The sequence below is a fragment of the Rhinolophus hipposideros genome (genome assembly GCF_964194185.1).
Source record: "Rhinolophus hipposideros genome assembly, chromosome: 10".
Lineage (NCBI taxonomy): Eukaryota > Metazoa > Chordata > Mammalia > Chiroptera > Rhinolophidae > Rhinolophus > Rhinolophus hipposideros.
In genome coordinates this window covers 35,608,623-35,632,990 of record NC_138056.1, presented here as the reverse complement: position 1 = coordinate 35,632,990, position 24,368 = coordinate 35,608,623, and the positions used below count along the sequence as shown (strand labels likewise).

Below are 24,368 nucleotides of genomic sequence, written 5' to 3'. Positions count from 1 at the left end.
TTTTACAAAGACTTCAGTAACCCATTCAATTAGTGTACTTCACAATGAAAGTACACTGCACAATGAAAATCACGTTTTGTTCAAGTTTCCCTCTTCTTTATAATTAATGATAATTAGACATTCTGTCAATGGGGATATAAATGTTTATAATGCTAACACAACTAACTTTTAGAAAGAGTAAATATCCACAGAACTTTGCAAAACCACATCTCTGAAAACAATTTGATTCACTAGTAAAATCTTTGAAATCTGCTCAAAGTAGCTAAATATATAGCTATTAACTAAAAGTCTGATTTAAACTTAAATTGCCAGAAGACAGTATGAATCGGTATATCTTTTCCTGGTTTTTTCACAAAACACTTGAACTAAAGTATTTAAATTATTATTAACAAAACAAACGACACTAGAAGGAAACAGGAAGTAAGCTTGCTGAATGAGAAGAAAAACACCCTTCTGAATTTTTACCACGAAGCATAAAATTCTTACAGGAAATGAATACTCAACTATATAAAGTCATTTTAAAACTTAGACGTTGCAATCTTATTTCCCAACAAAAAACATAAACCACAGGGAAAAGTTTTCAAATAGCGATGAATGGTGTGTGAAAAATTAAAAGTTCCACCCAATGTGTGTGCCACTGACCTTCAACACTAATGGTGTTCTGCTTACCTTGCCCTTTTGGCCTACATGAAACAGAACTTCTTGTACACAGAAAATGAAATCCTATAATCAGTAAGAGGGCTTAGAACTTTTCTTTGAATATAAAATTTCTCTTAGAGCGTCTGTAACAAGTGCACACCAAACCTCTGATTAAATACCTTCAATAATTGTGCACTGACGACCTAAGAGGACCATTATTAAATAGCTATTTTTATAAGTTCTTTTGTCAACATTTAACTATAATACCTGCTTCCTTGAATACTGTTCCTTGTCCTACTTTCTGGGACAATGGATTTTAAAATCGTTAGTAAATTTCTCAATTCACATAGGAAATATATAAACAAATAGGATTTGCTTAATTTCATGTTTTCTATAAAATGTATTTAACTTTCAGCACTTGCTACCCCTTGGTGCTATTAAAATCTACCACAAAATGCTACTTAATAGCACTAAGTAACATACTTATTTAATAGACTGAAAAATTTAGTACACCACTATTTCATCTTTTTTTAACAATACTGTAATATTCAGATATGCTACTCCCTGAATTGGTTTGAGAAACTATGTTCAAAATACAAAACTTCAAAAGAAAAAAAAGTCCACTTCCTCTTCTACATGGCAATTTTCCAAACTTTAAATATTATTCCTAAAAGGGATGTGAGAAATCATCTAGTCTAACCAACTGTATTTTACAGATGAAGAAACTCTCAGATCCAAAGTGACTTATCTCCAATTAATATTCTCTTCTTCAGGCAAAATATCTCCAATCTTTTCAACAGTTCTTTATATGACAGAGCTTCTAGATCCTGAATGACCGTAGTCTTTTCAAGATACACTATAATTTACCATTGGCTCTTCTTAGAATCTGGTGCTCAAATACAATCATCATTAGATGAGGTTTTAATAGGGCAGAGTATACTGGAATGATTAACAACTGTATCCCAGCCATACTGCAGTTAAGACTCCTTCAAGACAGGGCAGGGAGCCTCAGCCACCTCAAATTTCAGACATTGTGCTATTTAATAAAGCTGTTGATGCAAATACATGTAGTCATCTAGCTCCAATCTCTGATTAATCAACTGATCAAGCCATGTTATTTTTGCTTTGACTCACGTCTCTCATAACTCAATTGCTTTCTCTTTGATCCTTCCACCATACTTTAAATAAAACCTAAGAACATGCTTCTGCTAAAACTGGTCTTGCCAAGAAGCCTAGTTAATTCTTAAGAGTCTGAGCAACTAATCGTTCTCTGCATCTTCCACGTGATCTGATTTCCCAGATCTTGCTAGGAACTTCTTTCTATCTTTAGGAGACTACCTATCCTCATTAGTCCTGTGAAATTCTTTCTGAAAGCACCCCAAATAAGGAAAATATCAAGAAGGTACTGTGACAAATACTAAAAATGAACAGGAAAAAATGTATGCAGGGAGAAAGTATAAGGGGTGGACATAGGTACCACAGTCCTGCCCCACCAAAGGAAAGGGTGGACAAAACATGAGTTGAACCAGAAGTGACCAGTCTAAACTAAAGAGGGCAGCAGAGAAAGGAAGCAGTTTTCAGCAAAGGCATTACAACCTAGGCTAGGGGTTTTAAGTTACAAAGAAACTGTTCCCAGGGTGCTCTATTTTTAACTTTTGCTATTTGTCTTGTCACCTTCCTAACCTCATAGGTGCCCCGAGGTTCCAAACGCCAGTTCAAGAGAACAGGTTGGCTGTCTCAGAATCACTTACGATATGTGTGAAAAAGTTCTCTTTCCCCTTAAATTCCACACTCCACTTCCTTCCCCTGCCCACATCCGCAAACACACGTAAAAGCAGGATTGAGTTAGCCCAAACTCCTCTGCAGGACTGACACACACTGAGTTTGGGAGGCTGATTATTTGACCCATGTTTGAATTATCGCTTGTAACAGGTAACTTATTACTCTATTACACTTCATTTCTAAATTCTTCAGTATACATCTCTAAAGTATAAGAGCTCATTTACCTACATACAATACCATGATTACATGAAAACAATGAGTAATTCCTAACTTCTTTACATCTCAGTTTCCTCAACTATAAAATAGATATGGGTCGCTTTGGCATCATAGGATTCTAAGGAACTATCTACTGTGTCTGTGACACACACACACACACACACACACACACACACACGAGTTCAGTTTGAATGTCTACAGTACAGATAAAAAGCATGAAACTCTTAGGTTCTGAGTCCCAGTCTTAGATCGTAGGACAGTAAATAATTCCACTCGCTCCAGAAACCTCAACTTGTTTAAGATGATAACCACAGTTCACTTGGAATAGTCATCTTAGCTCACCTGGAACAATCTGTTTCCCTTAATGGATAACTTTCCAATGCTGGGAAGGTTAGGATTTAAGATACAGAGACAATGAAATAAATCAAGTTCATTTATAAATATTTTATTAAAAATATATATAATCCATGTATTGTGGCTTCAACGCATACATTGTGGAGGTGAATGCATACATACAACGGTGTAATGCAAGGAGCAGGATTATTTACAAGTGACCTGGATTTTCCTCCTGGGCTGCCAGGACAAGAGGGGCTTTGCCTTCTGCCAATGGGAGGGCTGAGCCTGTACTCCGCTCCTTGCAGGACAGGAGCTTCCTTTTCTCTGAGAGCAGAGATAACTTTCCTTAGTTCCTGAGGTCTCCAGCTTCCAGGCGGTTGGCCTTCCCAAACAACTCCTGTAAACAGCTAGTCCCCCTAATCCACGCTGCATGGTATCAAGCTGCCATACCTCACCAGGTAGAAAGGAGACCCACAGTTGGGGAGGGATCTCTCTATCGGAACACTGACCCAAATATGAATTCACCCGTGACCTGGCCTGAGCAGGATGGAAGGATCAGGGGGACAAGTGCCTTTTTTTTTTTTTTAATTGAGGTAAAATGCAGAGCATACAATTTGCCATTTTAACCATTTAAAAATGTACAGTTCACTGGCTTTCAGTACATTCACAATGGTGTGGCCATCACCACAGGTTCTAACTGTGGTTAGAACACTGAAATGTTCTAATTCCAGAATATGTTGTCATCACCCCCTTCCCCCAAAACAACCCTGAACCCATGAAGCAATCATTCTCCATCCCCTCCTTTATCTCACACCCCAACACCTGGCATACACTAATCTGCTTTCTTTCTTTTTTTTTTTTTTAAGGAGGGCGCAGCTCACAGTGGTCCATGCGGGTATCGAACTAGCAACCTTGGTGTTATCAGCACCACGCTCTAACCAACCAAGCTAACCAGCCATCCCTAATCTGCTTCCTTTCTCTATAGATTTGCCTATTTTGGACATATCACGTAAACTGAATCAAACAATATGTGGTCTTTTTGTGTGTCTGGCTTTCACTTATATTGTCAAGGTCCACTCGTGCTGAGCATACATACATATATCAGGACTTCATGTCTTTTTATGGGTGAATATTATTTCATTGTATGAATGGACCACTTTTGTTTACCCACCATCAGTTGATCAACATTTGGGTGGTTTTCACTTTTTGGCTATTATGAATAAAACTGCTATGAGTAATCCAATTCTTAAACTGGTCAAATGACTTAAACAGACATTTCTCCAAAAGGATATGCACATGGCCAATAAACACATGAAAAGATGCTCAACATCCTTAGTCATCAGGGAAAGGCAATTAAAACCACAGTGAGATACCACTTCGCAGCCACGAGGATGGCTAGACTACAACAACCAGAAAATAGCAAGTGTTAGTGAGGATGTAGAGAAACTAGAACTCTCAGACACTGGTGGTGGGAATGTACAATGATATAGCCACCACGGAAAATAGTTTGGTGGTTTCTCAAAAAGCTAAACAAGAATTAGCAGAAATTCCACTCCTAGGTATGTCCTCCCCGTACTTTTTTTTTTTTTTTTTGATGATGATCCTTGCCTTAAAGTTTCTCCTTCTCCCTTCAAAAACTTCCAGAAATAATTGTTACTTTTGTAAAAACAAAACCAAAAACCAAGACATGTACTATTAAGATAAAATAATCTGAGATTATATTTATGATTCGATTTAAAATGTATAATTAACTTGTGAGTTTTTACATTGAAAGTGTTCAGAGATTCTTACTAAATATGTAAATAGTACTGAAAAGCTTACGAGAGTTTTTAATAACGTGCTTCTTACTGTGAGCTGTAGTCAAAATACATTTGGAAACCATTACACTGGTTAACATTTTTCTGGATTCTGATCATGTCATCCAAAATAGATCCATCCTTTCTTCTAAACCTTAATACCTGCTTCTTTCTCCCCAAAATGGCCTTTTAAAGTCAACAATTGAACATAAACACACCCAGATTATGCAAAATTCACTTCTCCCTCCCTGAATGCTACTTGTTCCCAGTGCCTGAAGAGAAATTAGGGGCTGAATGATATCATTCACATCAAGGTGAAAATGACGCTCAACTGTCCCAGGAGCCTCAGAAGTTAATAAGAATAAAACACAGATCTGCAATTAGGTATCCTATATTAGGAAAGGCAAAGTCTAAACTCCACTGTTTCTCTTCTGAGGGAAGACATCCTGCCCCAGTGCCCCCCTGAACTGATTTTTCCAGATGGTAAGACTATAGGAATCAGCAACTACATCATATAAACTATAGTCCCATTCTTTGCTTTTATCAATACAGGTGTGAAGAGTCCTTTAAATGGCTTTTCGCCCATCTCTCTAGGGTTAGTCTCCCTCTCTCCCTTCCACTCACTCATGGTTAAAAACAATAAAACAATATACTGGGAATTTCTATGATAGGGTTGAAAACCAGAATTCCTTGTTTGTCTTGAAAAATAAAAGACATAAGGAAGAAAAAGTAGGACCAAAAAGTATGAAGAAAGAAAAAGTAGGACCATATATAATGGGAAGACATAGAGAGACAGAGAAAAATGATCTTAAATGCCTATCCATAGTAGCAAGATCCTTGATAAGAGGTTTTTAAAATTTATAATCCTAGAAAAGATAGTATTAATAGCAAGTCATTTTTCAATAAGACCAAAACACATTTAACCCTTGACCACACAATCTAAGGGTCACAGCACACTTAAGAATGAAGAAAACAAGATTCAAAATGAAAAATATTTTTTGCCTAATAAATCATGCCCACAAAAATGAATTGCGTTGTACTACTCAGTTTGAGAAGTTAGTAAGAAAAGACCGTACCTGAGCTATTTGGCCCTGGAGCTTCGTGAGCTGAGTTGTTCGAATATTTAAAGACTGGCTTCTTGTTACCATTGCCCCAGAAGGAGATTTTCCATTCACCTTCCGTTCAAGGTGACAGCTTGCTGGTGACCGCTCTTCAAGGAGAACAGCATCCCAGGGATCCTCTGCTAGCAAACCTGGCACGCTGTTCTGTTCTTCATGGCCTAACACCTCCACGCTGTCCACCTTCGGCTTACTTAAAGGATCCAAGTCTAACCAGTCGAATTTACTGATATCTTCAGACTTTGGAGATACCTGTAGAGTGCTGATTGCAGCTTTTGAACTTGTTATCTCCAAATCAGTCCTTGCTTTCCCATTTTTTAAAAATTCTGATGTACTAGCTATTTTGTCAAACAGCTTTGCCATGTCCGGACTGACTACTGGACGATAAGTAGGTAAGCTTCCTTGGGGATGAAAGGGTGTGACAGGTGTCAAAGGATAGGAAAAATATGGGGACTGTCTTGGAAGACTTAAATATATAGGTTCTGTGGATGGAAAACTAGGCATTCTGGGATTAAAGCCATTTTGGAATGCGCTCTGCTTACTACTGTAAGTTGACTGATGAACAGAAGGTAAAGTGTAAGTGGAAGGCCCAGAGAAACTAGCTGGCCACTGTCCTCTCTGAATAGTAGGTCTAAGATAGAGCTGTGCTGAAAACGAAGGGCTCAGGACAGGAGCGACTGGCAAGGCAGGCGTTTTCCTTGTCTCAAAACTGTCATCCAGCAATAGTTTCTCCAGTTCCGCTTGGGTGAGCTTTTCTACATCAATATCGACTGCTCTTTTTTGGGTATCTGACTCAGGAAACACCATGAGATCAGAATCCTGTTTGTTATAAACTTGTGCTTTTTGTCTGGTGCTGCTTGACAACTCAAAGCCTCTCTGATTATCAGTCACTTGTCTGTCTTTTTGCAATTTTGCTAAAGCCTCTGCTTCCATCTGTAATGCTTCTTCTTTGTCTACATCTTTTGTTCTCGTTGGTTCCAGATGTGAAGACGAACACTGTTTAAATCCATTGTTGCTGGATATCTGAGCCATGTCCACTGAAAAGACCAACCTTCCCCTAATCTGTTTGTTCCTTGTAGTTCCCAAAGTAGCAAGACCTATACACAAAAATAAACATAAAGTCAATTAGATTTTTTAAACACATATATTTTGTTTTTAACCTACCCCATATAATTCAGTTAGGATTTAAAGCCACTTACAAATACACTACCAAATAAAATAAAATAAAATGAACAGTTGGGGGAAATCTGGGTGAAGGGACACTTTTAAAGTATCTTGTATAGTTACTGTTGGATTAAGGAAGATGTTTAGACATACATGATTTTATCCAATTCCCTGACTTAATAGGAAACTTAGCTCCTGAATTTAACAAGCTTTTACTTCAGCTGTTACAATGGCTACCATTTTCCAGTGGTACTTCTGGCAGAATTCTTGGCATGAAATAGCTTACATGCTACTCATTTATTTCTAAGACTTCAGACAGGATTTACTGTTATGCAAATAGCAAGGCAAAAATGGTTTCAATCTTTTGCTATTTGTTAAACTGCTCAAAAGCTAGTAATAAAAGTACTCAATACCTAGTCAATAAAATCAAGGAAGTATTTATTCTATCAAAATGCCATATGAAAAACTGAATTTGTCACATAGTTTTGATCACACTTCTGATTATCTTCAGTTAAATCAAGTTATAATTCTAAAATTTCTCCTTTTCAAATTGTTAAAATATTTATTCATGGACTAGAAGACAGTTTATTAAATTTTCTCATAGATCAGTGTTTTAAAATGTATACTTCTCTATTTAAGACAAACACTTAATTTAGATAAAGATTGCCCTGTGAAGCAATGTGACCAATTAAAAGCTTAGTTTTTCCCTGTGTAACAGATGGCACATTCCCTGCATCTAATCAATATGACACAGGGGTTAAATGTGGGTCTGGAGTCACATCACCTTGATTTATGAAGCTGTAAGTCTTTGGGCAAGTGAAAACTTTTCCACATGCCTTAGTTTCCTAACTTCTGAAATGAAAAAGTATCTATCTCTCAAATTATAAAGATTAAATGAAACAATGCAACTAAAAGTGCTTATCATTGGCCCTGAGTATAAGCACTCAATAAATGGCACCTACGATTGATCTCACCTGGTTTGAGATACACCTAGTTTCAATACTTAAACAGCAAGAGTGGTCCTGTTCACATCTTTTTCTATAATAGCGTAGTGCTTATCAACAGTATACATGCAAAAAATAGTTAATGAAAAGCTATAGGGAAACACCCAAAGCAGATTCAAATTAATATGTCACAAATGAAAGTCCCAAGTGTTGAGGCAATACTAAATGGAAAAATAATTAGTGATGAGGACATGAAGAAAAAGGTATTCAAGGAGACGTCCTTTGCAATTCTTTTACACAGCCGTGGTTAAATAAGGCATTTTGCAGAGAAGCTATTCCAAAATTTTCCCTTCAGTGGTAGACCGCAATATTACACAATGTACATTTAAAATTTGTACTCATTGTGTGTAAGTTTTATCAAAATAAAAAACTGTACACAAATATTCATTCTTGCTAAATATACACAAAGTACTTAAAGAAAGGAAAGCACTGCTGTCTACAATTTACTTTGAAATGCATCAAAAAAAAATAAGATGAATTCATGGAAACAGGGATGATAGATGGATAAATATATAAGGCAAGTATAGTAAAATGTTAACAGTAGATCTACGTGGTAGGCACACGAGTATTCTTTCACTTTGAAATTCTTTCAACTTGGCTGCATGACTGAAATTTTTCCCCATAAAGTGCTGGGGGGAGTGGAGCACAGGCACAAATTCCTCCCATTCCGGTAGAAACTCCTCTTTGCAGCGTGACGTTGCTGCTTCCCCCTTAAAGAGGTGGCGTCTATTTCTTTTCTTCACCACAAGAGTTGGCTCTGTGACTTGCTTTTGACCAACGAAATATGAAAGAAGTGATTGTGGGAGTTCTAAGCCCAGGTCATAAAAGGCCTGACTCTTCACTTCTTTGAATCCAGCTACTGCCAGGTGAATGCTCACTGAGAATGGAGCGTGCCAGAGAGAGGCCTAGGCAGCGGCCAGCACCATCCACCAAACACATGCGTGAAGCCACTATCTTACAGTCACCCATCCACGGTCCATATGACCACAGCCACAGGAGTGACAGCAGCCAAGACCAGCAGAAGAAATCACCCAACCTGAGTTTAAGCCAAATTGTTAACCCACAGAATCCTTTGGGATGGTTTGTTACATAGCAGTAGATAACTGGTAAACCTTTTCTCTGTACTTTCAACACAAAACTGAAGCTACTTACCTATTTAACAGTAAATTTCTGTTTTAACCGCCAGAGCCACTGCAACCACCTTCCTTCATTTGTCCTCAGGGAATGGACGTTCCCTTTTTCTAAGGCTGTCCCCTCTACTTACATTCTTAATCCCACTGAATTCCCCTACTTCTTTATAATGAATGATTCCCTCCTTTGCATTAATTCCTCCTTTACTTGCTTTTCTGCTCCTCTGCCATAAAGATTTCTCCATACTGAGGTGGAAATTTTCTCAACATTCTCCTTTAGACTTTAGTAGTTTCCATTTTAATTTTATCCTTTCACTGCCAAACTTCTCAAATGAGTGACCTAGAAAGTCCTTTCTTTACTCATGCTGCCTTGGGAAAAAACATCTACTTGTCCTTCAGGGCCCAATTCAAATGCAGCCTCCTGTCTGAAGCTTTTCTTAAAGCAGTTCCTATCAGAATTCATCTTTTTTAGCTCAACTAAAAATTGTATGTTTATTTTGTAGATTTATGGTTGCTTTTGCCTGTTCGGCATGCTTTCTTGTGGTACTAGTATCTATAACTTCAGAAACTACTGATGTCCTTTTAATTCCACCTAGTTCAAACAGGGCTAGACCATCCCGACACCCCCACTCGACCCTCCCCCAACCACTCCAGAGGATCCACGTCTGGCCAATCAGAGTTAACCCCAGGACTTCTGAAACTGTTTAGAAAGGAAGCTTATCACTGAGGTGGCTAAGCTGATAGGATTTAAGCCTGGCATTGCTGCAGCTATCTTTGCTACCACTTGAGATGCTGCCTGAGAATGTATCCAAGCCAGAAGAGAGCGGAGCTAAGTTAAACGAAATGAGACAGACTCTGGATATTACATTAAGCATCTGGATCTAACCCATGTCCAAGGCCAGTCTTTTCATTTATGTAAGCCAATAAATCCACCTCTTTGCTTGAGTCTGTTTAGAATTACTTTCTGCCATAATAATTAATATCTTTATTAACACAAACTCTAACCTGCATATCTACCCAACAGACTAAAATAAACTTAAGTGCAGAAGCCTGCTTTGTTCATGTCTTTATTCCCGGCAACACTTAAAATCACCTTGCTTAATATGTAAATTAATTTTACGTATATGTGTTTTAACAGGATGGAATGAGGACTAATGGACAGTCCTGAAGAAGGGATTTCAGACTGCACAAGAGAAAGGATATATGGTGGGAGATATGAATCAAATGTAATTGCCTGTTATGAACACCACAGCACACCACCTATTTTTCACAAAATCAAGACAGATAAACATTATAAAAGACAATGGACTGTAATTCATCTTCCACAAGCAAAATGCCAATTTGTTATTCAAATATTCTCCGGGCTACCATATTTGGTAATGACAGGACATTGTTCTGAAACGGGAATCTGGATTATTTTTTTAAGCGAGTTTAAGGTACAGTTTATCCAATGGAGAACACACTTAATCCAAAAATTTCAAATTAATGTTACCTTTCATTTACTGACAATGGTATAAAATAGTTTGAAATATATCTTAACAATGAATGTGCTTTTTTTTTCACATCAGTTCGTTCGCTTGCTGTATCCCTAGTACCAACGTAAAGCAGTATGTATATGCTAAAGTAAGTTCAACTTTGGTCAGTAGGGAGCAGTGTATTAGCAGCTAAATTACCGTATTTTAGTTTTCCAAAAGATTATCCTGCACGTATGCTCAGAAGGTAATAAAGGACTTAAAAGGTGGCCAAAAGTAACCCTGTGCTTCAGCTATTTTTCTGGAGCTACTGTAAGTGACACACTCCATTAATTTTTAGAAATAAAACTTCAGTAGATGACAAACATTTAGCAGGAAATAATTTAATAATAATTTGGCAGGAAATAAAAAAATAAAACTTTAGTAGATGACAAACATTTAGCAGGAAATAATTTCCTACATGCTAATTCAAAATGAAAACTTCAGTACTGTTTTCCTAACCCAAGCTGGGAAAACTTGGGTTTTCCCATAACTAGTTTTGGGACGATGACTATACCATGTCAAAAATGTCCCAACATAAAGTAGCACCGTGATGATCACCGCGCTTTAGCCACTCTAAAATTCTTCAAAAGAAGGCAATTAAACTATTCAGTTCAACTTTTGGATACCATTTGCAGGCCCAAAACAATTAATTTAAAAGCTCTTGGCTTCTTCTGTGTAGAAATTCATTTACAATTTAAATTTAAATCTCAGAAAAAAGAATAAAAATCAGTTCTGCTACACATCTAAATGCTTTCTGATCTTAAAATTCAAGATACCTAAGAAAATGGAAAAACAAAGATTTGAGTTTGACAATACAAATATTTCTCCTCTAAACTGAAAATGAATCACAAAGAAAAATAAATTGCAGTACCCCCTTAGAACTGAATACCATGTCACCATTAAAAATCAAATTATGAAGACTATAGTAACCATTGAAAGTATTTGTTAAAATTGTAGCATATTTACTATACGTCAAACATTGCTTCAAGCAATATATTAACTAATTCAATCCTCACAATCTTTCTATTAAGTAGCTACTACTATTGACCCTGGTACACAAATGAGGAAACTTAAGCACACAAGTTATATAACCTGCCCAAGCTCATAACATCTAGCAAGTGGCGAAATCAGGGCTCAAATTCAAACAGTTCTAATTCAGTATGACATATTTTAACAGTTATCTGGAATCTTTAGGTGTCTAAACATACTTTAACCATTTTAAAGAACAACTTTCTTCCGCAATCCAAGGGTTAATTTCTATCTTCACTAATAAACTGTATTGTTTCTCTTAATTCTATCATGATTTAGTTAATACCGCTTTTTAGTTTTATCATGTACCGATTTACTAGTTAATTTTTTATCACCAGATTACTGGCAAATTTATAATTTCATCGAGGGCAGGAATTCTTGTTTTATTCACCTTCTACTCTCAAGCTGTAGTTATTGAATGATGCATCAATGACTAGAGAATTTAAGACACAGTTCTTTTAACAGAGAAGTTCAAATTCTGAAACAAAAACATTAAAAAAACTCATTTATTAATAATTCAAGTAAAATTGAAAAATCACGTGGATGAGTTGAGAATAAACAAGTGGGGAGAGAAAACATTATCTTGAAAACTAAGAGGGAGATGGCAACAGAAAATTTAAAATTTCCATCTGTGTTAAAAGGAAAAATTCCAGCAGACAAGATGATACTCTCGCTACTGATTCGTGGAGGGAAAAACTCATCTGACAAAAGAAACAAGTTCTTTCGTGTTAGGCACTGTACAAATCTGTTACAAAAACAAAACAGAAGACTGCCCCTGTACTGGGTAAGATTAGGTTAGGGCACTACTGTTCAATAGAAATAGAATGCAAGCCACATAAGCAATTTAAAACTTTTTATAGCTATATTAGTGAAAACAAACAAATTACATTTTAATCACATACTTTACTTAATCCATTATATCCAAAATATTATCATTTCAACAGGTAATCAACATTTTAAAAAATGCATGGGGTATTTTACATTATTTTAATACTAAGTCTTCAAAACTTGGTACATATTTTATACTTACCACATTTCAACCTAAGACTAGCCATAGTTCAAGTGCTCAACAGCCAAACGTGGCTAGTGGACAACACAAGGTTAGAATTTATGAGGAGAGGGGGTAAAAAAAGCAAAGCAAATCAGCATCATTACTTTCTGGATAGTAATGAAAATTTTGTCTTCCCAAAAGTCATCCCTTCCCTCAGGTCAATAAAGTATCTCAAATGCCTATTAGTTATTTTTTCAGAAGAAAATTTTATTTTTTAAGTCCCAGTAATACCTTTTAACTAAGGCCTGTCGTATCTTTTTGAAGTATATAATTTCCAATTAACCTGCAATTAGGAAATTGTTAACATTTCATAGAGAAATGTGTTCACAATCGGCCAAATAGGATAAATTATAAAAAGATTAAATATCTAAATGTAAAAAAACAGACTCATAAAATCCAAAGAAAACAGAATTCTATGTACCCTTGACATAAAGAAGGCTGCCCTAGTATGATTCAAAACCTAGAAGCCATGAGAGAATATTCAAGTACATAAATATTTAAAGAAAGAACTTTTGTTTGACAAACACGCACCACTGAATTTATCCATTTCTTCAGTAAGTATTGGATGTATACTCTGTACCAGGCACTGTTCTAGGTGCTGAAAGGTAATATAAAAATAACTTAACCATTAAAAATGTCAATAAAAAATAAACTGGGAAAAAATATTTGCTACTCATATCACAGAGACAGAGCTAATTTTACTAATATATAACAAGATCATAAAGAAAAACAATACAGAAAAAGGGATTAATAGTCTACATAAGCAGTTCACAAAAAAAAGTAAAAATGTTTACCCTTACTCATGTTAAGGTGATAACAATTTAAAAAATATACTAAAGCTAACTGTATACCAAACTGATAACTAACTTACAGAGAATGGGGAAAAACACTCATCATATCAAAACTTGTTAAGTACTTGTAACAGTAAATAAAGGAAAATTTATAGTAATTTTTAAAGATGCTAGAAAAGTGGAAAGGTTGAAAAATTAATGAACTAAACATCCATGTCATGAAATTAGAAAAATAACAGCAAAATAAAAGCAGGAGGAAGGGAATAAAGAACGGAGAAGAAATTAGTGTCACAGGAAATATACAACCGAGAAGATCAACAAAGGCAAAAGTTGGTTCTTTTGAAAATACTAATAAGATATCTAGTAACGCTGATCAAGAAAAAATAAGATCGGAATAAACAATACCAAGAATAAAAAAAGGGGGTAAAGCATAGGGAATATAATCAATAATATTCTAATTACGCATAGTGCCAGGTGGGTACTAGACTTAATGGGGGGATCACTTCGTAAATTATGTAAATGTCTAACCACTATTCTGTACACCTAAAACTAATATAAAATTATACTGAATGTCAACTGTAATTGAGAAAATAAAAAAAGGGACATCCAACAGATACAGCAGAGATTAGAAAGATAAAGGATACTGTTACTAAATTTAAGTAAATAAAATTTAAAGTGTAGAAATATTCCTAAAAGACAGTAACTTACTCAAATAGAAACATAAAGTTGAATAAACTTACAACCATTAGTAGTCAAAAATATTTTCTTCAAAGTAAACTGCAGGGCCAGAGAGCTTCACTGGCTTTATATAAGGAAGAAATAACAATCTTTCACAAACTGTTCCAGAGAATAGACAAGAAGGTATATTCCCCAAATCTTTTATGAAATTACTGTAGCTTTGCTAACAAAACCAGCCAGGGGTGAGAAAAGAAAATAAACCAATCTTACAAATACAAATACAGAAAGTCCTAAACATCTCAGTTTTAGATACAAAATGCAATTTACCACATCAATAAAGAATTAAAATAGAAAAAGCATACGTTCATCTCAGTAGATATTCTTAGCCAACTATGAAAAGAAGGCAAGTTCCTCATTTGACCAAGGGTGTCAACAAATATACTTAATGGTAAAACCTTAAAAGCTTTCCCTTGACCATGAACAAAAACCAGATGGCCACCACCACTTCTGATCAACATTTTATAGCTTCCCAGACACCCAAAAAGGCAACAAAACGAAATGCACAGTAGGATAAAATAAGAAGCAACAAAATATTATTCACAGACTAAGTGAAAAAATCCAAAGACTATGCAGATAATAGAACTACAGGCCAGAATTTAGCAAGGTTGATGGATATAATACTCATGCATACAAAAAATCAATTGTTGTATACCTGCAACAAATGGTCAGAAAACTCAAATTTCAAAAAGGTAATATTTACAACACACACATACACACGATACCCACCAACTAACTAATAATACATATAACAAAAAGTTGTAGGGGAAATTACAAAACTTTGCTGACAAATACTAGGACTATGTGACTGTATAGGATATTTACCCATATTAACAAATTTGAAGAATTAATTTTATAAAGATGTCACTTCTGAAATAAATCTATAGGTTCAATGCAATCCCAATCAAAATTCAAACAGACCTGCAAAATAAAATTTGACAAGGCTATTCTAAAATGTATTTGCTAACCAAAAAGGCCAAAATAGCCAAAACCCCCTTGAAAAAGAATTAGATGGGAAGACTCGCTCTACCCAACGAAGACTGATTATAAAGCTAACTTGACTTGAGATAGTATGGTATTTATGCAGGAAGAGATAAATCTAAAGAACAGGCTAACAGCCCAGAAACAGACACAAAGCTACATAGACACCTGATTTAAGACAAAAGTGGCAAATCAGAGCATGGCAAAGAACTTTTTCAATAAATGGTTACTAGAGCAAATGGAGGGGAAATGCAATGGACTTCTACCTCACATCTTAAGCAGATATCAACTCAAGACAAACCAAATGCCTAACTGTGAAAGGAAAAACTATCAAATTTTTAGAATCTGAGAAGGGGAAAATTTCTTAAACACATAGAAAGCACTAACAATACGAGAAAAAGTTAATGAATTTGACTATAGTAAAATTCAGAGCTTTTATTCAACAAAAGGCACCAAGAGAATGATTAAAAACAAGCCACAGAAAGGAAGATCTTAACACATAACCAAAGGACTCAAATCCAAAATAAATAACTCCTACAAGTTACAGACAGTTAATCTAAAAGAAAAAATGGGCAAAGACACAAATCCAATGTCCAATAAATATACGAAAAAAGGCTCAATCTTATTAGTAATCAAAGAAATGCATATTAAAACCATAGTGAGATACCACTACAAACATATAACACTGAGAAAAATTTGTAAATCTTACAATACTAAGTTGTAACAAGGATATGAAACAAGGGGAAGGAAAACACACCCACTGCAGGGATGAACGGGAATAAACTTTATGTTCATGGTCTGTTTCTACTCACAACACTTCTGATACCAAATATACGGGGTTTTTTCCCACACCAACATCCAATTCCCCTGAAACCAACTGAGTGTCCTACAATTCAATTCAATTCTGACACTTAGTGTCAGACACCACGTAGGCGAAGTTCCGTAAGACTGTCTTCACTTTAGATGCCATTTCCAAGTACTGGGTTACCCACACTTTTGCCCAAGCTGAGTACAAATCATGGGTTTCCATGATCCCGACTCAGGTTTGATAATTTGCTAGATATTACCATGGCTACCTATTACCAGTTTTTTATAGAGGATACAATTCAGGAACAGCCAGTGGAAGAGATGCTCAGGGTAAGGGTGGGGTGGGAGAATGCATGGAGGTCCCATGGCCTCTCTGGAAGCGTCACCCTCCCAAGAGGACCCCAGTGTGTTCACTAATCTGGAAGCTCCCAAACCCTAGAATTTAGGAGTTTTAATAGAGATTTCATTACATAGGCATGGTGGATTAAATCACTGGTCATGGTGATTAGCTCAATTTCTAGCTCCTCTCTCCTCCCCAGAGGTTAGGAGGTAGGGTTGAAAGTTCCTACCCTCAAAGTCAAACCTTGGTCTTTCTGGTGACCAGTCCCGTCCTGTAGCTATCTAGAGGTCCTGGACAACAGTCATCTCATTAGCATACAAGACACTCTGGAGATCCGAGGGTTTTAGAAGATGCATGACAGGAACCAAAGACAAAGACCAATTATTTATTAGTATATCACAGTTCATTTAATGAAATTCTATACAGCAATGTCAATAAACAAACTAATTTTTTAAAAAATGGATAAAACTTAGAAACAATGTTAAGCAAATGGAGAGAGAAAAATACATACGATTCCATTCAAAGTTCAAAAATATAAAACATTATATTGTTTACGAATGCTTATAAACATTCATACAAAGTTCAAAAAAAGTATTATATTGCTTATGAATGCTTATATAATGGTAGAACTGTGAAGGAAATGAAAGGATTATCAAAATTTAGGATAGTGGTTACTCACAGAAGGAGGGAGAAAGATTTTCAATCAGGGAACTTCTGGGATACCAGCAATGTTCTAGTTCCGAACCTAGTGACTGGTTATACAAGTATTTATTTTACAACTGTGTGTTAGTCATATATGCTTTATGCACTTACGTGCTATTTCATAATAAAAGAATCCACTCCCCACATGTTAATTACATTTTCATATGTATATTACACATGGTATCTGAAAAATAAACAACACCTGCATTATAAATAGTATATGGGTGTTTTTTTACCTACTTGTGGCAAATTATTATAAACACAAGAAGTTCAACTCTTTAGTGATACCATAAAAAACCAAAAAACAAATAGAGCTGTATTATCCCTCTTCATTTGCCAATCTATAGGCTAAAGTACGGACACCACCCTTACTCATTAAGAGATATGGGGAAAGGATAAGACTGCAAAAGAAACTAAACTATGAAATATGGTTTCTCAAATTTTCACCATCTGTAAGCCATTTAATAATGAACACTGCACATAACATGATCCATTTACGTAAGAATACTTGCTGCATTGTAAAACATTTAAAAATGAATAGTAGAATATTCCTATCAGTGGAGGAGGTGACTGTACACGCTCACCATTCTATGTACTCCAGTAAATCTACTATATTTCTTATTTCAATTAGAAAATACTAATTCAATTATAGCTTGTCAGGAAGGCAGCAATGTTTGGTGGTGGTTCTATCAGACAGCTATGGATGTGTACATAAACTCTACGTACGGGCTCTCCATTCAAATATTTCTGAATCTAGGCATTTCTTCATTATATTCCAGCTACCATGCTAGACCATCCAACCATCATCTCTTGCCTGGATTACTGAAATAGCCTTCCAATCTGTCTCTGCCACCCCTCTATCCCGCCCCGCTTCAGACTATTTTCCACACAGCAGCCAGTGATGCTGGAAAAACCTACATCTTCTCAGCCCTCTGCTCAGCACTTTCAACAGCTCCAAGAAAAGGTAAAATCTTGGCAACAGTCCACCAGGTTCTCCAAGCACTGGCCCCCCTGTTACCTCTCTCCTGACACTCTCCTCTCTGCTCCTGTCACACTGGCCTCCTTGGTTTTCCTCAAATACATTATGCTTCTCGCTCAGCCTTTGCTCCTGTTCCCTGACTGCACTGATCTTCCCCTGGATAGCTGAACAGCTCACTCTAACCTTCTGCAAGTCTTAATTGAGAAGGTGACATTTGAGTCAAGTCCTCACTGATAACCCTGTTAAAACCACAACTGGCTTTAACTCCATGCCTATGCACTTGGCTTATTTTCTCCTTAGCATTTTACCACCCAGTATACCATATATTTTACTTAACGTTATTGTCTATCTTTCCCCTCGAGGCTGTAAATTTCATTAAGCTGGGATTTATCTGTTCGGTTCCTATACCCCCAGCACCCAGAACAGTCCTGAAACAAGCAAGCTTTCATTCAGGTGTTTGTTAAACAAAAAAATGAAATGAAATCTAACATCAACCAGATTAGGAAGCAATTCTTCACTGCAGAGTGTCTTTGGTAATCTGTAAGAGACTTAAGAGTACACAAAAATTTCATACTTAAAAGGAGTATTTTAACCTAATAGATACAATAGTTTTAATCCACTCTTGTTTCATTCATTTTCATTTAAAGTATTTGGAAGTCATCTTTTTTTAAAAATTTTATTGGGGAAGGGGAACAGGACTTTATTGGGGAACAGTGTGTACTTCTAGGATTTTTTCCAAGTCAAGTTGTTGTCCTTTCAATCGTAGTTATGGAGGGCGCAGTTCAGCTCCAGGTCCAGTTGTCATTGTCAATTGCAGGGGGCACAGCCCCCCATCCCTTGGGGGAATCGAACCAGCAACCTTGTGGTTGAGAGGACACATTCCAACAAACTGGGCCATCCAGGAGCTCAGCACAGCTCAGCTCAAGATGCCCGTGTTCAATCTTAGTTGCAGGGGACACTGCCCACTATCCCTTGTGGGAGTCGAGGAGTTGAGCCAGCAACCTTGTGGTTGAGAGCCCACTGGCCCCTGTGGGAATCGAACCGGCAGCCTTCGGCGTTAGAAGCATAGAGCTCCAACCACCTGAGCCACCACCCAGCCCAGAAGTCATCTTAAATGTGCCAAATAATAAACCATTAATTTCTTTCGCTGCGAGAAGAAGAAAATCACACGTATTCTCAGAACAGTTCTTCAGAACCACATGGTCCTTTTCAGTCAGACAAAAACACATTACTATTTTGAAGTGCTTGTGGGAAATACAGTTCAAGTCTGCTTGTTGATTAGAAATACTAGCCTTGGGCTTCACAGAGCAATTTGGCTAGAGATGAATCTTGAGGTGTTATCTATGTAAAACTGAAGACCTAAAGTCCTGAAAGTAGTTGAGATTGCCTTGGGAGAATGTGTACAGGGAAGAGAAAGAGACAAGGAAGAAATCATGAGAGCCACCAGTACTTAAGCAAGAAACAAAAGGTCAGAGGAAAATAACAGCCACCTTATTTCCCTGAAAATAAGACCTAGCCGGAAAATCAGCTCTAATGCATCTTTTGGAGCAAAAATAAATATAAGACCTGGTCTTATTTTACTGTAATATATTAATTTTCGCTCCAAAAGACACATTAGAGATGAGTTTCTGGCTAGGTCTTATTTTCAGGGAAACACAGTAGGTATAAAGAAACTACAGAATGAGGACTAAAAATAATACTCTTGATCTAAGAGTTCATTTCTGATTTTTTTTTTTAAGTCTTTCCTTCCATTTTTAAGGAGGGTACAGTGGCCCATGCGGGGATTGAACCAGCAACCTTGGTGCTGTCAGCACCGTGCTCTAACCAACTGAGCTAACCGGCCACCCCCTATTTCTGATTATTTTAAGAACAACTTTATTGGGATATAATTCACTTATATAATTCACCTATTTAAAGCATACAATTCAGTTGTTTTCACTATATGTACAGTTGTATGACCACCACTACCAAATTTCAAAACATTTTCATTAACCCCAAAAGAAACCCTTTACCCATTAGCAGTCACTCCTCACTCCCCCACAAACATTTCCACTCCCCCACAAACCCTCATTAGTGATTTTCAAAGAGGACAGTTTATACAAGTATGGAAAACTAAAAAAGGAATTAAAGTAAGAAGGACATTAATCTTTCAATGCTTTGACAGTGAAGAGAAAGAGCTAGGAGAGATAGGTAGACAAGAGGAGGTGTCAGGTTTGGCTATTTAAAAACCGGAAAGGCCTTCAACATGTGATAGGTTGAAGAGAAGGCTTCAGGGAACAAAGTCTGACAAGCACAAGAGATAGGAGATAAATACTAGCTCAGATCCTGGATATAGGTAAGACAGAACCGGAAGCACAGGTGGAAGGATCTGACTAGGTAAGGAAGACACCGTAGGAGGCCAGGTGATAACGGTAAGAAACTACTAAGTCAATACCTAACAAAGGAGTACTGGGAAGGCAACGGTGGAAAGATTTACTTTTCATTATCTAAACTGATAGTTTTAAATATTTCACCATTGGCAAGATTTACTATTTTGAAACAAAGGTGATAAATATGTAATAGAAGAATTTTCTCTTCTTATTAGTCAGGGAAAAAGATGAAATTAGAACCATAACCTGGACATAAGAAGAGTGAGTCATGGGAAAACCTAAGAGAAGAGCCTCTCCCAGCTTCTTCACAAGTTTAAAGATGGATGAGCCTGGCCTGGATAATGGCATTCTTTAACCTCCATATCACAATTAAAATTATGCTTTGCCCAAGTACTACAATTAATAAAGGGCTTCATTCTCCCATTTGGACAAAAAGCAATGGCCACCCTGTACTCTAACAAGCACTAGCAGTCATTATACTACCTTCAGCCCTTAGGAGCAACATTCTACACATAAAAGATTCACAACCAGGGCATTCATCCAGAACTACTTTCTATACTGCGTATGTGTATAACTGCAAGTATTTGGGAGGGAGACAAGAAGAGGGGGGACACAATCACAGCAAGAGGTTCCTATTGAAAGACGTTTTACTGACAAAGCAGTTTTCAATCTAACTCAGAATCCCAACAGTAATACTGCTTTGTGGAGATAATTGCTGGACTTTGGACTACTTTACTGTTCCTTCATTTAACATGAATCATTAAATACACGCTAACATCACCCAATTCCAACACGACAAATAACAAACAGTATGCTTTTGTGCTAAATTTATGGTATATGCCTCCATTCCAACGTGAATTAAGGTAAGAAAATATAAAACTGAGTTGCAACTGAGAACCCCAAAATAGGGAAAAATAATGAAAAACTGACATGAATACTTCTGGAACGTTCCACCCAAACTCCATCAATTTCTTTAGCTAACAAAATCTTATTTTCTCATGAAACCAACTGCATAAAATTGCTACTTTTGTAGAACAGTGATAAAAAAGGAGAAGATGTAGTAAGTAGCAAAACCAGAGCTTGAATATCACACCTCCCTCTCACTGTGTAATCTTAAGCAAGCTACTTTATCTGCCTTTGTCTTAGTTTTCTCATCTGTAAAACACAGATCATGTGTCATAGTGTTGTAGGGTTAAATTAAAAAATACATAAAATGCCTGGTATATAATGACATTAAAAACATATATACCACTTCTGTCTAGTTATTGGAACCATAAGTGTGTTCCTACTATTTAAAAACCCCAGCTTATTCCAATGGAGGGCCTCCTTCTGGGATAATAAACCATTTTGCAAAAGAGAAAGAAAGAAAAAAAAAACCCAGCTTATTGCCAATAAGCACATGAAAAGATGCTCAACATCATTACTTTTTAGGGAAATTCAAATCAAAACCACAATGAGATATCACTTCATCGCTACTGAAACGGCTATAATTTAAAACAAAACAGGAATAACAAGTGTTGACAAGGATGTGGAGAATTTGGAATCCTCCTACTTGGCTGATGGGAGTATAAAATGTGCAGCCACTTTGGAAAACACTTGGTGTTTCCACAAAATTAAACAAAATTACCATATGACTCAGCAACTCCATTCCTAGATATACACCCCAAAGGGTTAAAAGCAGACTTATACACTTGTACACAAATGCTCAGGGCAGCATTAGTCACAATAGCTAAACGATGCAACAACCCAAGTGTCCGTCAACAAAAGGATGTACAAAACGTGGCACGTTACACACAATGGAATATTATTTAACCATTAAAAGGAGTAAAGTTCTGACACATGCTATAACATGTATGAAAACATTACGCAAGGTTAGATAAGCCAGACACAAAAGGATAAATATCGCATGATTCCACCCATATGAAATACCTAGAATAGGTAAATTCATAGAGACAGAAAGTAGATTAGCAATACCAGGGCTTGGAAAGAAGGGGAATGGGTAGTTACAGCTAACTGGGTATAAAGTTTCTATTTGGGGTAATGAAAAATTTTGCAAATAGATAGTGGTGATAGTTGCACAACATGTAAATACAATTAATGTCACAGAATTGTTCACTTAAAATGGTTAAAATGACAAATTTTCACTCACAATAAAAGTCATCATCTTAACACAAAACTTCACACAATTTAACTTCAAAAAACTTAATTCTAGAGGATTTCTGGTCTAGATGGCAGAGCAGGTAAATGTGCTTGCCTCCTCACAACCACATCAAAATTACAACTATACAGAACAACCATCACTGAGAATTGCCTGAAGTCTCGCTGAACAGAAGTCCTACAACTAAAGTCATAACGAAGCTACATCGAGACTGGCAGAAGAGCAGAGAGGCAAAATGGACTGGTTCCACCCGCATGTGGGGTTAAAAATCAGGAGAGCTTATCTCAACTTCAGAGATCCCCCCACTGAGGATCGAGGGCTCCCTATCCCACACCAGATTCCCCAGCCCAGGGTTCCAGTGCTGAGAAATTCCCACAACCACTGGATGTTGTGGATGAGGGAGAGGGAGCGTAGCTGGAGTCCCAGTCATTCCTCTTAAAGGACCCAAGCACAGACTTACTTGCTGATGGACTCACTTGCTCTGAGCTCCAGCAACATGAAAGTGGCTTGAAAAGCACTAGGGACACATAGGAAGGAACTGACTTGTCTGGCTTCAGAGAGAGGGCTGGAGGGGCAGCTATCTCCCAGACGGAGGTGCTGGCAAAATCCATTTTCTTGTTGAGCCCTCCCCCTCCCAGTGTGGAGACAAAGACAGCTGCTTGTACCTGAGTCTACATCAACCTGGTTCACACTGTTCACCTGCACTGGTGATGTCCTGAGACCCAGCCTCACCCAACTTTCAGGCCCACTCAGGCCACTTCCTGTGGCGTTTCCATACAAACAGCCTATCTTAGTTCATACTGCAGACTTTCCCAAAATCTCTCAAAAGTTCACAAACCCCAAACAAGCAGCATAGGTCTTGGCATGCCCCATACCTCTTGCTAAGCAGCCCCAAGCCTGGCACTAGCAGCAGCTGGCCTCAGTTCATGGCTTTGCCTTTTCAGTGCCTCCAAGCCCAGTGCAGGTGGCAGCCATCTCTGGATTACTTTGTGACTCATGCCAAGGAGGCCCCTGGCAGGGCAAGTCTGTGGCTGAACTTGGCCTGCAGCAGGGCCCCTCCCAGGAGGCCCAAAGGCTGGCATGCCTGGTGGCCAGCTTCTGACCAAGCATCAATTGGCTGATTCCAAGGACAACACACTCACAGGGCAGACTGGGCAGGGACCAGAGCCTTTCTAAAGCAAATCTTGCTCTGTAGAGTCAGCCCATACACAGCAGCTCCTCCACTGTAGTCATGGCCAGTCCTCACAACCAATGAGCCTTAGGGTCAATCCTTCCCATTGATGTGCAAACAGTAACTAAGGCTCAACTACAACAGGAGGGCACACACAACCCACACAAGAGACACACCTGGAGCACCCGGCTCAGGTGACCAGGGAGAATGCACCACTGGGACCCACAGGATACCTACTGCATAATGCCAATCTACTAAGACTGTGAAACATAGCAGCTCTATCTAATACATATAAACAAACATAGGGAGGCAGCCAAATGGGGAGACAAAGAAACATGGCCAAAATGAAGGAACAGAACAAACCTCCAGAAAAAGAACTAAACAAAATGGAGACAATCTACTACATGCAGAGCTCCAAACACTGGTTATAAGGATGTTCAATGATCTCAGGGAGAACTTCAACAAAGACAGCAGAAACATAAAAATGGACATAGAAAACATAAAAAAAAGAATCAGTCAGAAATGAATAATACAAAACTGAAATGAAAACTACATT

The 24,368-nt window shown here is 37.3% G+C and overlaps 1 protein-coding gene across 2 annotated transcripts in view; it reads right to left on the bottom strand.

The window, feature by feature from the left end:
* PIK3C2A (phosphatidylinositol-4-phosphate 3-kinase catalytic subunit type 2 alpha) overlaps positions 1-24,368 on the bottom strand; it is a 93,618-nt gene that overhangs the window by 61,545 nt on the left and 7,705 nt on the right. The window contains exons 1-2 of one of the 2 annotated variants that reach the window (XM_081064377.1): positions 9,208-9,264; positions 5,846-6,984 (exon numbers count right to left, since the gene is read on the bottom strand). In XM_081064377.1, coding sequence (XP_080920503.1) covers positions 5,846-6,919 — 1,074 coding nt within the window. In that variant the 5' untranslated portion in view covers positions 6,920-6,984; positions 9,208-9,264. Of the gene's footprint in view, positions 1-5,845; positions 6,985-9,207; positions 9,265-24,368 lie in introns of those variants that run through there. The other variant, XM_081064376.1, reaches the window with a different exon arrangement.